Below are 14,170 nucleotides of genomic sequence, written 5' to 3'. Positions count from 1 at the left end.
ACACCACTCATAAACATTCCCGACACTCAGATTGGTCATCAAAGACTTTAGCATTCTAGGCCACGGCCCAGTTTAGGTTCCTCGCAGGCACAGATTTTGTATGAAGTGATCCAAGACGTCCCAGGAAAAAATTACACATGATTGAGTTTCCCGGGGTTGATTGGCTGACTTCCCAGTTGAGCGGTGGTTAAGCATCCTGGCAATGTTGGGAAGAAGATTGAGTTCATACCGCCATTGGGTGCAGATTATTTGAGTTTTTCTCTTTTTTTAAGTTTCATTTTGAAAGAGAAATAAATGAAATGAACAGTGGAGATGTGCCAACATTGGCAGGGTTTACTAGTACGTGTAAATTAATTTAACTGCACAGTTTTCCTGGGGAAAGGATGTAGATTTTTCTGAGACTGGCTGAAATTAGTTGAATGTGGGATTTATTGTAGTTTATTTATTGTTTTGTTTATACAAGTTTGTTTTATTGTGGATTTTTGTTTTTGTTTTGTTTTTTGACTTGGTGTAGTGTACACAGTCATGACATCTAAAGATGTACATGCAGATTCAAACTTTTGCTTGATTACACTTGTAACTGATGTAATACACAAGTTGAAAGCTGAAAACATATTGCTTAGGCCGTAGTGAATTCATAGCATACCAATACCATAATTGTGATGGACTAATCTCTTGGCCACTTGCCGAAAGGCAGGATATGGCTGTACATGATCTCTGGAGATTGTTGCTACAGGTGTACAATTATGAATGGAGGGATTCACTGCCAAGGCGGCAACATCTGATACATAAGCCTCCCAATGCTGAAGTTTTGGGAGCAGGTTGATACTGTGAAGGAAGGGATCCAGACATACCTGTACAAGGGTTAAGGCTACATCCGAATCTATTGTCTAGAGCCTATGTCTAGTTCTTTGCTCCATTGGAAATATGTAAGGAAACGCTGACGATAGACACACATATACGTGTACATGTAACCCTAACTCAGCAAGCCTGCTTCAGATGGGCCTTTGACAAATACAATGTATTTGTGGCTGTTACGCACTTGTCAAACAAATTTACCATTATGAATAGCTTATAAATTACATGTACTGTCCAGTCTTTATGTTTAGTGACACAAGTTGATTTATTGTACATGTACATGTCCATGTACAATTGATGTGTTGGTCTTGTGAATTAAATATACAGGTACTAGTAAATGTGCATTATACATGTACATGTATAATGCACATAGTGTACACCAGTGCTCCTATTGCTACTGTCTACTGCATTGGGCCGTGGTGGGATGTTAAAACTATTACGTAAAAAAATCCTTCCTGTACATTTCCCAGATTTGTTTTAATATACATGTACGTATGTACAGCGTACATGGACATGAACACGCACTTGTCAGCCAGAATATGCACGGCCTGCCTTGCACTGAATTTATATTTGTTGCGGCTGTCTTGGCTGATTTCTACTGAGAACATAAATGTACATTTAAATTTCTTAATAGTTTTGCTGTGTGAAAAAACTGACCAAGTTAGGGTCAAGCATGACGTCCCTCAAAAATGCCGTGCTGGTGGCTGCATTCCTGCCGTCCCATACCTCATATAGATTCTTATTTCACTGCTTTAACATTGCTACCGTTGTGTAATACTATTTTTAAACATGATAAACATGAACATTTGCAACATTTATGTATAGTTGCACCAAACCTCATTAGCATGGAACAAATTCTAATACTGGGTACTAAGTTTAAATTTCAACTCTGTTGTCACACTTTTGTCATGTCAGTCTGGTACAGATCACATCGTCTGAAGTTACTATTGAATGCAGATCAATGGCTCAATGCTTGTTTTTTTTTTTCATTGTTTCAGAATGCCCACCTTGCTGTTATGGATTCCATAATGACTGCCTACACAGGAGAAGTGGTTAGCATTGAGAAGATTGTACAAGCTGTCAGGTCAGTTCAAAGCAGTCACATAACCTTTCACCTTAATTCCTTAGGCATAAAGACCTTGTTGCAGTCAAGTACATGTACCCACTGGTACCTGATGTGTGCCAGTTCAGCCTGTTTGCCAACCCAGCTGAGTACAGAACGCAAGGTTGATTGAAAATAAGTTAGAGGGATTGACATTTAGATCAAAGCGGAATCTTTCTCAAAGATAAAGCTGAAATGAATACTGTGTACATATACCTGTACTGAAATGAATACACATTTTAGTAGATGTGGTTTTCATCAATTTTGCTTGAGCAGTTGACTGCCCTTGCACATCCAAATCAAAACCCATTCACAAGTTTTAGATTGTATGCTTTTGTTTCCAGACGGATCACGACCTTCAATGCTTCCAGCGAGCTGCCCTTTGACCTGGAGAACGCCCTGGTGTTCTGGGTCAACAAGGTCTGTGTGGCGGCACGGCACCGCATGGAGCGGGAACGGCGGAGCCAGCAGGAGCAAGCCATGCAGACACAAGCGCAGAAGGTAAAAATGCCAGTGCAGCAGGTCAGAGAGCAGCTCCATAGACTGCTTGTGTGAAAGAGACCAAGCACCTCGATACCCAAAAATGAAATTCCTTGGGATCCATCACCTGTTAGCATTGTATGATCAAAGTGTGGACAAATCAGGAGGGTTTTTGTGCAGTAAAGTTAATTGATTGGCATCAAATACGTTCCATGGTCTGTGATACGTTGCCATCCACATACGGTATTGATGGAATGTGCATGATCTAAATGTGCACAAATCGACTGTGGTTTTTTTGTGTATCTGAAGTAATGGATGAGTTCTGTAGACTCCACACGCATACAAGATGGGGTGCTTTGATTCCCAGCTTTGACATTCCATAGGGGCCCTACGCTGTGCCTATCCATGTATGGCACTGAGTGTGTACGATTCTAATGTGGGCAAATTGATAGGGTCTTTGCATAGTGCCAGGTACATAGTGAGGATTAACATACCTATTACATCTCACAGTGACTGAGGTTTTTTTCTTCTACTAGGTTCGGATCAAACGACAGCACCTACAACTCAAAGAAATGCCCGGTGTCCCCATCATCAAGAACGTCACCAAGGACATATCAGACGGCCGCAGTCTGTGCCTCCTGATACACTACTACTGCCCTCAGCATTTTTCATTGGATGGTAAACTTTCCTTAGTTTGCCAATCACATCACAATATGTGTGTCTGCCTCCTTTGTACATTGTAGATGTCCTTGTGTTCAGTGTGCATGGGTCATACCGACAGAATAATGTTCCTAAATGACATGGTTTATCGTCCTAGTGTTTATCATATTTTTTGGCAGAACTTAAAAGAGTTTGCGTAGAGTGCCATTACTTTTGCCAGAAATGTACATGTATAAGGTTTTGACCTTGTAAGAAAAGTGGTGGTGTGCACGCTCAGGTGTGGTTCATATCATTGACCTCCAGTCGCCTGAGCTTCCTATGATTCACTGATCAGTTTGATAGAGCACTCGGTCAGTTGGTACTGCAGTCAGTTCAAACAATCGTTGATTCTAAGGTAATTATAACATGAAGTCTGTGAAGTGTTTAGCCCGATAATTTAAAAATGCCGGTCTTTTTCTTCACTCCAGATGTGGACCTTCATGATACCATGTCCTTTGCCGATTCAGTCAACAATCTCCAGCAGGTGGAGAACTTCCTGGAGCAGCACCTGCCCGAGACCCACCACTTCACCTTTGAAGACCTGCTCTACTCCCCCGAGGCCCTGCGGGTCAACATCCTGGCCCTGACCGCTGAGCTCTTCTACTGGTTTGAGGTGGCCCGGCCGCCGCCGCTGGGCTTCAGTCAGGAGCTAGGTATGACCGAGACCCAGAACAAGTGGCTATGGTCATAACATAACACATTTTAAGTGTGGAAACCACCAGCTGGGGGCTTCTTCCATTTCCCATAGACTTGTGTAATGATTTCAGCCATAGCCAAGTGATTCAGACTCCGACTTTGGGTTTTTATTTTGACGCCATGTATGTGAATCATATAAGGCACTTTGTAACCTGGAAGTGACATTCCTTGGGGAAGAAACATCCCTTATGGCACACATGTTGCCATGTGCACAAAACCAACCACTGTGTCAATAGACTGATCCAGATAGTCCCATCACTGTGCATGTCTGCAGTTAACATGCATTTCTCTGTGATGCCACACTGTGTATTGCACGGGCGTGCATCATAAGTGCCTGCAAACATAAATCACAGCTGTGATTGGTCCGAAACCGTGGGGTGTGGCTTCATTGATTGGCCAGTGAAGTGTTTCTCTCTGTCCTCCATGTGTTTGGAGTCCACTTCTTCCATTCACATGGAGGCCCACGGCCCTATCCTGAGGCCCTACTAGATGGCACTCTCAATCCGTCAAGAATTCTTTCTTCTTTCTCTTTAACCACATATTCAACATTGATCCTTAGATCCTTCAAAATCCATTAGGAAGTTTGGAGGACAGTGACGGATTGATGGAGATAGTTTCTTTCCACAGAACTCAGAAATTGAACATTCTAGTGCCAAGAATATGTCAATGGTTTCCTGTATGGTGGAAAAGTTGGGAGCATTCAGGATGGTTCCTTTGCGAAATGCCTTGGAAGTAGGGGTTAAAAATGAAAAATTTGTCCCAGAATAAACTGCTGTTCGGAAGACGTAACTTCCAGCATTGGGCTTTGTTCTGCAGTAATTTGTAAACAGTGTTTGGTATACAAATAAAGATATGCTGCCCTTAGTGGCGGAGTAGAGGAGACAATTGTATCAGCAAACATAAGGTTGTAGATTATAGTCTCTCCTAGCAAGCTTGTGTATTTTTCTGGCAGTGTCTTGGACAGCACCCAGAATAGAGTGTTCTCATTTTCTTCTCAGAAAATGAAATGATTACATATTTCATGTCCTTTATACAATTCAAACTTTGGTCCATTCAGGTCAAAAGTTTCCCGTAACCCCTGAATCTGGAAGATCCCGGGTACAGCAGCTGCCCCCGCTCCCCATCAGCTCGGCGACGAAGAAGAGTTTCCACGGCGATGCACCGTCTCCAAGGTCAGAGCTGAGGAGTGCGGCGAGCAACCCCGAGGTCAACAGGATCACATCTGCCAGCCCTCAGTAAGTTTGCTGTGGAAACGACGCAGTCAAATTCATTTGAATACTAATGCAGCTTTTTGTTGACTCGTGTTCACTCATACTAGGGCTTCTCTCTGTATTTCGGTCAAGACTTTCTTGAGGTCCACACCTGATATAGAATTTCTTGCCCCCACCTCCTGAAACTTTTGCATAGTTTCAAACTGTAATTTTTTGGTTGTGCCATGCAGATGTCTTCCTTTAAGATATACAAAGAGAATCTGAAAATACTTTAATGATCAATTCAATCTCACAAAAGCACGCTTTAGTCATAAGAATATTGTCTTATTTTTCAGGAGTCATTTCAACATCCTTTACCCAGTTTAATTGAAGCACTAATGTCATACATGTACATTAATTGTAATGTGCAACGAGAGTCACTATGTATGTTAGGATTTTTACGAAGCCTGTTCCACAGTGAAGTCTCATGATCTCGTGAAATAAGGAAACTTTTTGTGAGACCCAGCATTCTACCAGTAACAACTCAGAGTCATAGCGTAATGTTACTCTGTAAATGCAAAAAGTGAAGGGCATTTATCAAACCTTAACTTGATTTTTTTTTTCAGCTCTGAGTTCCATTTAGGTAGCTGACCGCATGTATTCTTGTACTGTTTGGATCTGTTTTCCTTTGGTCCCAGCATTAAAGGCCAATACATGGCTGTGTGGGTGAAGGAAACTATAGCTTTGAAAAAGGCCCCAAGTTTTCCTCTTCACACATATTGATATATCAGGGGGCCAGAATTAGAAGCCATTACTGGGGGCTTTCCTATTTGCAGGCAAGGGCAAGTTTGATCAAGGGCCACAAGCTAACTAGTGGTTGGTTCATGATGTACGTAGTGCATGTGCAGTAAAGTCGAAGTGGGAACAACCCTTGTCAACCGTTGTCAGGTCATTAGGCCAAGGGAAGATACCAAAAGGTGGCCGCAGGAAGGGTAGAAGGGCAAAAATAACAGTGAAAATGGCTGTTAAGTGACATACTGTTTTTCCGGCATTTTTCTTATAACTGGTGCTCTGTGCACTGTGCTATTAAAGTGGTTTATGGCAACCGACGATGCGACCAACCTCGATAGGCTGGTTGCAGATAGTTGATTAGACTAGTCTAACCACTGTCAACTAGCGTACATTCCGTCAGAGTAAGTCCTTGATTGTTGTTGGCCCAGGGTGTTGTGCACATGTTACATGCTTCTATGACTAATAGGATGCTCAAGTTAATTACCTGTGTCTGTGTGAGTATGAGGACCTCAAAGTCATGTAGAACCATCTTCTCGGATTGGTTTATATTTTCATTGTATCCCTATCTTGTCCCTCCAGGAGGACCCAGTCTCTACTGGTTCACAGGGAGAGGAAGCCCCGCAATGCCCTGCATGCCGAACAGGGGGAAGACGGTCCCTCCAACCTGAGGCGGGCCAGTTCCCTGGAGAACATGGAGGCCAGAGAGTCCTTCCTGGCCTGGCAGAGCCGGGAGGAAGCCAGGGACAGGTATGGCCAAGTCTGTTGTCAGCATGTGCCATTGTATTTGTAATGGCCAAAGACTTGGTGCAGCCTTGCCAATACAGACTGTGCAGACTGGATGATATCAAGTAGTTCATTAAATACCATTCAGTATTGTATTTCTACCATCTCACGGGGGGGGGGGAGGTAGAATGATGGATCTTATTGATGTATATCCTCTTTTTGTTTATAGGAATTCAAAAAATTGATACCCAGCTAGTCACAAAAAGATGGAGGACAAGAGATTTATATGAAGCTGAATGCCCTCTATCTTTCCAAGCTTTCAGAGTTTACACTCTTGGGTAAAGACTCATTTTGAAAGGTTCCATTGTTGATTTTCATGCACAAAAGTAAGAGTCATTCTTAGAGCAGGAGAACCTTCCCATAATGTCTCAGAATGAGTAGTTAATTTGTGCAAACGGTCACTGTTTCAGGTCACAGACATTTGGAACTCCCAGCCCGGGCAGTGCTCCGGCGTCAACTGTGCGAGACAGCAACACCAACAACCTCCTTGCCAAGGTCAGCATCGACAGCGACATGAACGATAGCCACAACTTCTCCGAGCTTGGTGGCATGCCCAACCTGAATGGTCAGCTGTCCAAGGAAGGGAATGACAGTGGAGAGGGACTGATGTCCTCATCCGCGCACTTTGAAAACGAAGATGACCTTGAGGTGGAGAGCTTGACTTCAGCCCTATCGCGGATCTCACAGCAAACTGAAAAACCAGTCTCGTGTAGTTACAGCGAGGAGGTGCAACTCCCGAGTAGATCGCCTGGAGGTGAAAATGGAATCTCAGCAGATCAAGAGCTGACAAATGTGACTCCTCTCAGTAGTATGTCATCAAGGCCGAGCCAGTCTCTGAACTCAGAGACTGGCCGAATGGACCTATTAGACCAAACCCGCGACAGAATTGGACAGTCAAGGACAAATGGCAGTGGAGAGTTTGGACACCCGGAAGCGATTGAGCCCGAAACAGACATGAGAGCTGTGACACAGTCCCGGAGACGTCTGAAGCTTGACATTGAGCCGGTGGACACAAAGCAGACAGAGAGGCTCCTCCCGGCAGTCGTTAGGCCACTCAAGGAGAAATCCCGCAATGTGAACAAGAAAGAGGAGAGTGGGGAGGGCCGTAGGATTGCCCGCAACCCACGAGAGGACAGATCTGGGAGGTCGCCTAACCCAAATGGCAGCAACATGACAACGTGGTCACGGAAGCAAAGTGCCGGTGGAGATGGTGAGTCCCCGGAGAGTATTGATGCTACGACACCACTTAGCGGTGAGAGCATAGCTGATTCCCTAGCTGGGGATGGTGCACTACAGCTGCAGCAGCAGCACCGCCTGGCCTGGCAGAAGCCAAGACCCGGCGTTGCACAGCACCAGGCCGACCCCACTTCTTACACCACTTCTCACCTCTGCCAACCGGAAGAGCCGCATGTGGCCCACGCCAGGCATGGCGAGGCTTTCTTCATCCACTCTCATGCACAGCCTGAGCAGTCTGTAGGAAATAGTTCTCTTAGTAGGACTGGCACCGGTAGTAGCTTTACTATTGCTGATAAGAAGTACACTGTGGCCAGCGCCCTGGAGGCTGGTATACCCGTCGTTTCTTCTCTGGTTGACCTGCAGGACAGCGAGGAGCCAGCATCCTATGACAACCGAGCCAGCCCCCGCCACCCTTCTGCTCACCCTAGCTTGCATGCTGCACCCTCTCATAGTCCTGTTTCTGCTTGGCACCCTACAGAAATTCTGTCTGGCAACCCGCACCCAAACCCTTCCCCTAACCTGCATGCCCAGCCTAACCCGCATGTCCGGCCCAACCCACATGCCCAGCCCAATCCGCATGCCCGGCCAAATCTGCCCCCGCATGAAACCGCTATCAATCGTAATGCTGGGCATTCAGGTGATGACAGGCCAGGCCTGACGCATGCGGAGTCCCCCCAGGGACATTCTAACACAGGTATGGACACAGGTAGTCATAACACCCCTAGCAATCATCCCCAAAGCCCGGAGAAAGAGTCCTCTAAGTTGCATGCGGAGCTGATCCAAAGAGAGTCTGCCGCTGACCCACGGAAACCTGTACTAATGACATTTAACTCCAACCTCAGCCCCGACGAAAAGTCATCGCTGAAGCAGTTCATTATTCCACCTACCTCTACCCAAGTCATTAGCTCTGACCAAGACAGTGACCTTGACCACAAACCAAGCTCATCCAGTTTGACAACCTCTCAGGAACACAAAGATCTAAAAGGATGTGAGAAATTAGAAGCAGAATTGGCACACAAAACCCATCCCATGGATACAGAACGAACAGACATAGAATCCAGCCCCAAGTTGGTAATAGACCCTGACAGTTCATCATTAATCATGCACTCCAACCCCTATTTAAGCCCTCCTACTACTCAGCCCACCATGGTAGATCATTCCTGCATACCACTCGAGTCGACCAGTAGCTATCCCGAAAGCCAGGTGCTTACCACCTGGGGTGCTAACTCCAAACAAACTCCTTTGTCTGGCATTATTAACACAGGTGGCGGGAACTTGACCCAGTCCGGAAGCTTAGCGGCGGGTGATCTAGCTCAAATCCGGTCACGCTTGGAAGAGAAGCGTCGCCTCATGGACTCGGACAAACGCAAGCTGGAGCGTCATTGGAGCAAGCAGAGGCAGCGCATGGGGAAGGCTGCCTTCCTCCAGGTCCTGGCCAATCAGAAGCGGGTGAAGGACCCTGTGGCAGGTGACCAACCTGTCGGAACGGAAGACGACCGGTCAATGATTGGTGAGAAGACGAGATCACAGGATGTTTACTCCCGGGAGGAGCTGGAGCGGTCCATCGAGAAGTCCCGGACACAGTGGGCCAGCAATCAGGCCCAGCAAGAAGGCAAGATTACCTTTGCAGATCTTGGCTCCAGCAAGGAGAAGCAGCTGTCCAACTGGAGTGTTGCTGACAGTCCCCGATCACAGCGGCCCACAGCATCAAGCCAGTTAGCAGACAGGCCAGAGTCACCCCCAGGCATCTCGGAGGTCGCAGCTGGCAAGGGGAGCCCGGGTTCCAGCTCTGGGTCGCATTCCCCACACATGACGTCAGACGAGTACAATACTTCCCTGGAGAAGCTCAACGCCAATTTGTCCCAGCTACAGAACGAGATCCAACGACTGTCACTGCAGCAGGAGCAGATGCGGAGTGTCATGGAATCCCCACGTCCCCCCAGTGAGCGCAGCCAGTCGCCCCAGCATGCCCCACCCGCAGACAGCAAACCTTTTATCTTGCATGCTGGGAGTGACCCACCTGCCACATCACAAGGATTCTTCCTGAGCTCAGACACAAACAAAGAACCCGAATCCTTTGTTCTACACGAGAACCCAGTCTACGAAATGTCCGGGGCGGACATGCAAATGCACAGCCCCCGTCCCGTTGGCCCCGTGCAGAAACTGACCCCGGAAGTTGGACAGGGTTCCATCACCAGACCTGTTGAGCAGCCCAAAATTCCGAAATCGCCATACCCAGCCAATCAAGTCCCGTCCACGTCACCAGACAACACATACATCATTCCCCCTGCGCAGACTCCTGTCAAAAACATTGTCGCCGAGACGCCCAAGAACGAAGTGCCACAGAATGTCACCCATGTCGTGGCGTCCACGCCAGCCAATGAGCCACCACGCAATGCAGACGCTCTGGCCAACCAGCACCAACCGCCGCTACCCACAGTCGCGAGTCTGTCCAATCACATGGCTCAAATGTCCAATAAAGAGCAGTCACTGGCCAGTCCTGTTGAAGCCGTCGAGGTTGTGAAAAGACCAAAGAAAAATCGTGAGGCCACATCACCCACTCGGAAAAAGCGTAGCTCATTGTACGAGATTGTCGGTGAGGGCGAGGATGACGATGAAAACCTAAGTGAGGATGAACACTTGGTAGTGCGCCCCCTAGATTCGACAGGAAATTCTTCATTAGATGCAAAAACGAAAGCAAAGGGATTTGTTATTGCTTCAGAAACAGTGAGTTTGAAATTTATCATTTTTGATTTTAGAATCCGACAAAGTGGAACACCAAATGTCTCTCATGAGCCAATTTCGCCCTTAAGGCCACCATCTGTCGTTTATTTTCATGAGAAAATTTCCACTCTCCCTGGATGGAATGCCAACCTGTCCATTACAGGTTGTTCACCAGCTAATGTTAACACCCTTTCTATGCTCCTGGTCAGAGAGGAGCAAATAAAAAAAAATGGCTTGGCCCAACGGCACATATTTTCAGTAGCTGGATTCAAACCCTGACCTCTGAATCATAAACCACAAGGTCATATTTTCCCCCATAACATTGATAAATGAAAAGGCTGTAAATAAGGACAGCTTATCTAGTAGAATACCGTTAAGATTTTGGAAATCAGTCATTTTAAAATCTTGACCTCAGTCCTGTTTCTCAGTTTCAATAACAGTGATCACAGTTGTTCAAACAGTAGTTGATTTCGGGCCCATTTACACACACTAGCAATTAAGGAAGGCTTTAAAGGAAAGCGATATGCTTTAAGATGTTTTACATTTGCCTACAAGGCCGATGTAAATGCATGCAAATTACTGGCTTTCTGCAAGAGCAATTATGCACCACAGGAAGAATCAAAGGCACAAGGAAATGCTTTACAATGCTATTTAGTCTACGACATCACACTTAACAAGTCCACTGATTGGCCAGACTTTGCTGTGTCAGCACAGTGTCTTTGAAATTTGCTCAGGTTTCTAAACACCATCGTTCATCTCCCTGTCATGTGGTTTGTCATTTGTCTGTAGAAACAGTCCCGTGGGAAACCAATTTTTTGTTGTATTGTGGGGAATTCTGTTACTATTTATCTGTGCAAATATGCCCTCAGAGTTGCCCAAATATTTGGCTCTTCTGTTAAATTGCTTTTTGTTAAATCTCCAGGACCAGTTGGACGAGGTGGAGAGAAGGAAGATGCTGTTCCTCCAGAATCGCCTTAAGAAGCAAGAGGAGGAAAAAGCCAAGAGAGCGTCACGGGAGGCCGACATGGAGAAGAAGAGAGAGCAGAACAGGTCCGTTCATACTCAGATCGTGCCACTACTCTGATTGTCTGCTTGATTTTGGATTTTTGCTGGTTTTGACTTCTTTTCATTTTTTATTTGGATAGGCGGAAACAAGAAGAGATGGAAGCCAAGAAGGCAGAAGAGAGAGCACGTCGGGAGCAGATTAGGTTGGAGTACCAGAGACGCAAACTCCAAGAACAACAGGTACGGGACTTGGGTCTGCGTGGCACGACATTTCGTACATGTGGTCCTCGCCACTTGATGATCCCATCGCAGTGGACAGGACTTTGAATCTTAAGGGAGCAAACCGTAACCAGCAGCCTGGCGTCACTATTGAAAAGCAAGACCATGCTCTGGAAGCAGACGAGCACTCTCAACATATCCAAGAAATAACAGCAAATGATATCTTTCCCCACAACTACGATTTGTTCCCAAAGAAAAGTCAGTACAAAGTACAAAGTACAATAGCAGGATAGCGCAGTACTAAACGATGATACAAGACAGTGTGACTTAAGTAAAAAAATCACAACTGCACTACAGTACGACAATACTTGATACAAATTACAATACTCATCACATTGAGCCGCGATAATCACACAATATCTCCAACAACAGATCGTGCAAAATATACATACAATTACGGAAGGTTTCAAAGATTAATACATGTACTTTTCCACTTGACTTACATGTACATGTGGAACATGGCTGGAGCCATGCTTTCTGCAAAACTGAAGGAAAATGGAGAGAGAATTTGGCACAGCTCTATCCTATTCGAAACCCACAGAAAAAGACCCCGTTGATACCGCATGCACGGGAAGCATCAAAAAGTAAAAACTTTATGTTAATTACCCCTGTGATATGAATATGTAAAAAGAAAGGAAGGATGAGGGCACCCTTAACAGACATGGTTCCCTACAATAGCTAATATGCATAATGGGCACATAATTAAGGAACCGCTACGTGCAGTCATTGTACAAATTAGAATGCAAATGATATTCGTGCTGTCATTTTGCTGATGTAGCATTTGGTTTCATTTAGCAGGAGAACGAACCAGCCCCAGCAAGGCGGGCCAAGCCCACCAAGCCCCGCCCTAAATCGACCGTAGTGGAAGACCAAACAGACTTCGGTCGGCCTGCAACAAGTCGCTATGCTCCGGACAGGGACCTGGACAATTACAGTAAGCAATGTTTCCCACAGTTTGAAGATTGGAAGGCAAGTTCCTAGTCTTCCTGTCGTTTTGGATCTCCAGGAAGGGTTTAAGGTCAAAGGTTAAAGGGTATCATTCACTAGTAGCTCTGTGCAGTTTTGAGTTTACCTATTGAAAAAGATTAAAACTGATTGCATACAATCACTAACTGGCCTCACTGTATTTGACTAGTAGCTTCTAATGCGCAAGCAAGCTACTATAAAGTGTCAATTGAAGTCAGAGGTTATGGTCTAATGTCAGAGGTCAAAAGGCTTTCTCTCTGGACTTGGTGCAGGAACTTCAGTTGTTGCTTAGTGACTTCATTGGAGCTGAGGGGGGACATATTAGCTGTGCACAGTGGGTCATACATGCAAATGAGACATGGTGACCTATTTTCAACAGAATGTGCACAAATACATGCCATCATTTCTTTAGAGAATGGTACATATTCATTGTTGACTTTACGTGTATGCACCAAGTCCATGAGGTCTGGAATATTGGCCGTCCTTACAGATTTTTTTAAATGTATGCTGCATATATACATAGATTTTTAATAAAAAGCACTAGCGCATTGTGGTCTTTTCTGGATTTTGTTTTTTTAGTTTGCATTTTGAAGTACATGTAATAGGTTTTTCTGATGTTTCCCCCGGTGTTTCAGCAATTCCATACATGTGCAATGCACACCATAACATATAAGTACATGTACCATAGATGACGTAAGTCAACTTCACATGGATCCCCTTCAATTCAGCAGAACATCCATGATACCATTCTTTTCTATCAAGCATCTGCAGTGAACAGCAGTTTGCTGCCCTCTGTTGATTGATTGTGTAGTTGATGGAAATTTATTTATTGTGGAAGTCTTTGAGCAAGCACACATACTTACATCATAAGCATTCCAACATAAAACCAACCAAAGATTTGTCTTGTAGCTCACAGGCCAGGAATGGCCGGCTACGACAAGAGTCCTAAGTCACCAGAGCTATGGTACCTTTGAGGCAGAGGCCTTCGTAAAAATGGTTTCTCATTCACCCTGCTCTCTTTTTCTCAGCTGCTGCTTTCATTTTCTTTATAATTTGGTGTTAAATTTTATACTGACTTATCATTGCTTCTTGAAAAATAAGTAGCTATAAATGCAAACTGAATACCTGTGAGAGCTAGAGCACCAAAAAATAGTATTGGCAAAAGACCTGAGAAAATCCATCCACATTCTTGGAAAAACCACTTTACCATCTGTAAGAAAGGCTTACCCCCTTAAAAAGGGCTGTATGCTATTTTTATATTTTTTACTCAGCCTCAAACAGTTTTGAAATGTGGAACTCGTAGGACCCTTCACACTATTAATCTGTGTTTATGAGGTGCTTGAGTACAAGGTAAATCATT

At 45.1% G+C, this 14,170-nt stretch overlaps 1 protein-coding gene across 9 annotated transcripts in view; it reads left to right on the top strand.

Moving 5' to 3' along the window:
* LOC110979565 (calmodulin-regulated spectrin-associated protein 1-like) overlaps positions 1-14,170 on the top strand; it is a 47,672-nt gene that overhangs the window by 22,815 nt on the left and 10,687 nt on the right. For 7 of the 9 annotated variants that reach the window (XM_022235480.2, XM_022235477.2, XM_022235479.2 and 4 more), the window contains 10 exons: positions 1,857-1,942; positions 2,305-2,461; positions 2,977-3,118; positions 3,568-3,792; positions 4,893-5,070; positions 6,397-6,564; positions 7,011-10,563; positions 11,483-11,610; positions 11,706-11,805; positions 12,640-12,778. In XM_022235480.2, coding sequence (XP_022091172.2) covers positions 1,857-1,942; positions 2,305-2,461; positions 2,977-3,118; positions 3,568-3,792; positions 4,893-5,070; positions 6,397-6,564; positions 7,011-10,563; positions 11,483-11,610; positions 11,706-11,805; positions 12,640-12,778 — 4,876 coding nt within the window. The remainder of the gene's footprint in view (positions 1-1,856; positions 1,943-2,304; positions 2,462-2,976; positions 3,119-3,567; positions 3,793-4,892; positions 5,071-6,396; positions 6,565-7,010; positions 10,564-11,482; positions 11,611-11,705; positions 11,806-12,639; positions 12,779-14,170) is intronic. The other 2 variants (XM_022235481.2, XM_022235476.2) reach the window with 2 other exon arrangements.

The sequence above is a fragment of the Acanthaster planci genome, linkage group LG02 (assembly GCF_054643075.1).
Source record: "Acanthaster planci isolate LZ-2023a linkage group LG02, COTS_SCS, whole genome shotgun sequence".
In the NCBI taxonomy this organism is placed as follows: domain Eukaryota; kingdom Metazoa; phylum Echinodermata; class Asteroidea; order Valvatida; family Acanthasteridae; genus Acanthaster; species Acanthaster planci.
This window is presented reverse-complemented; position numbering and strand designations above follow the sequence as displayed.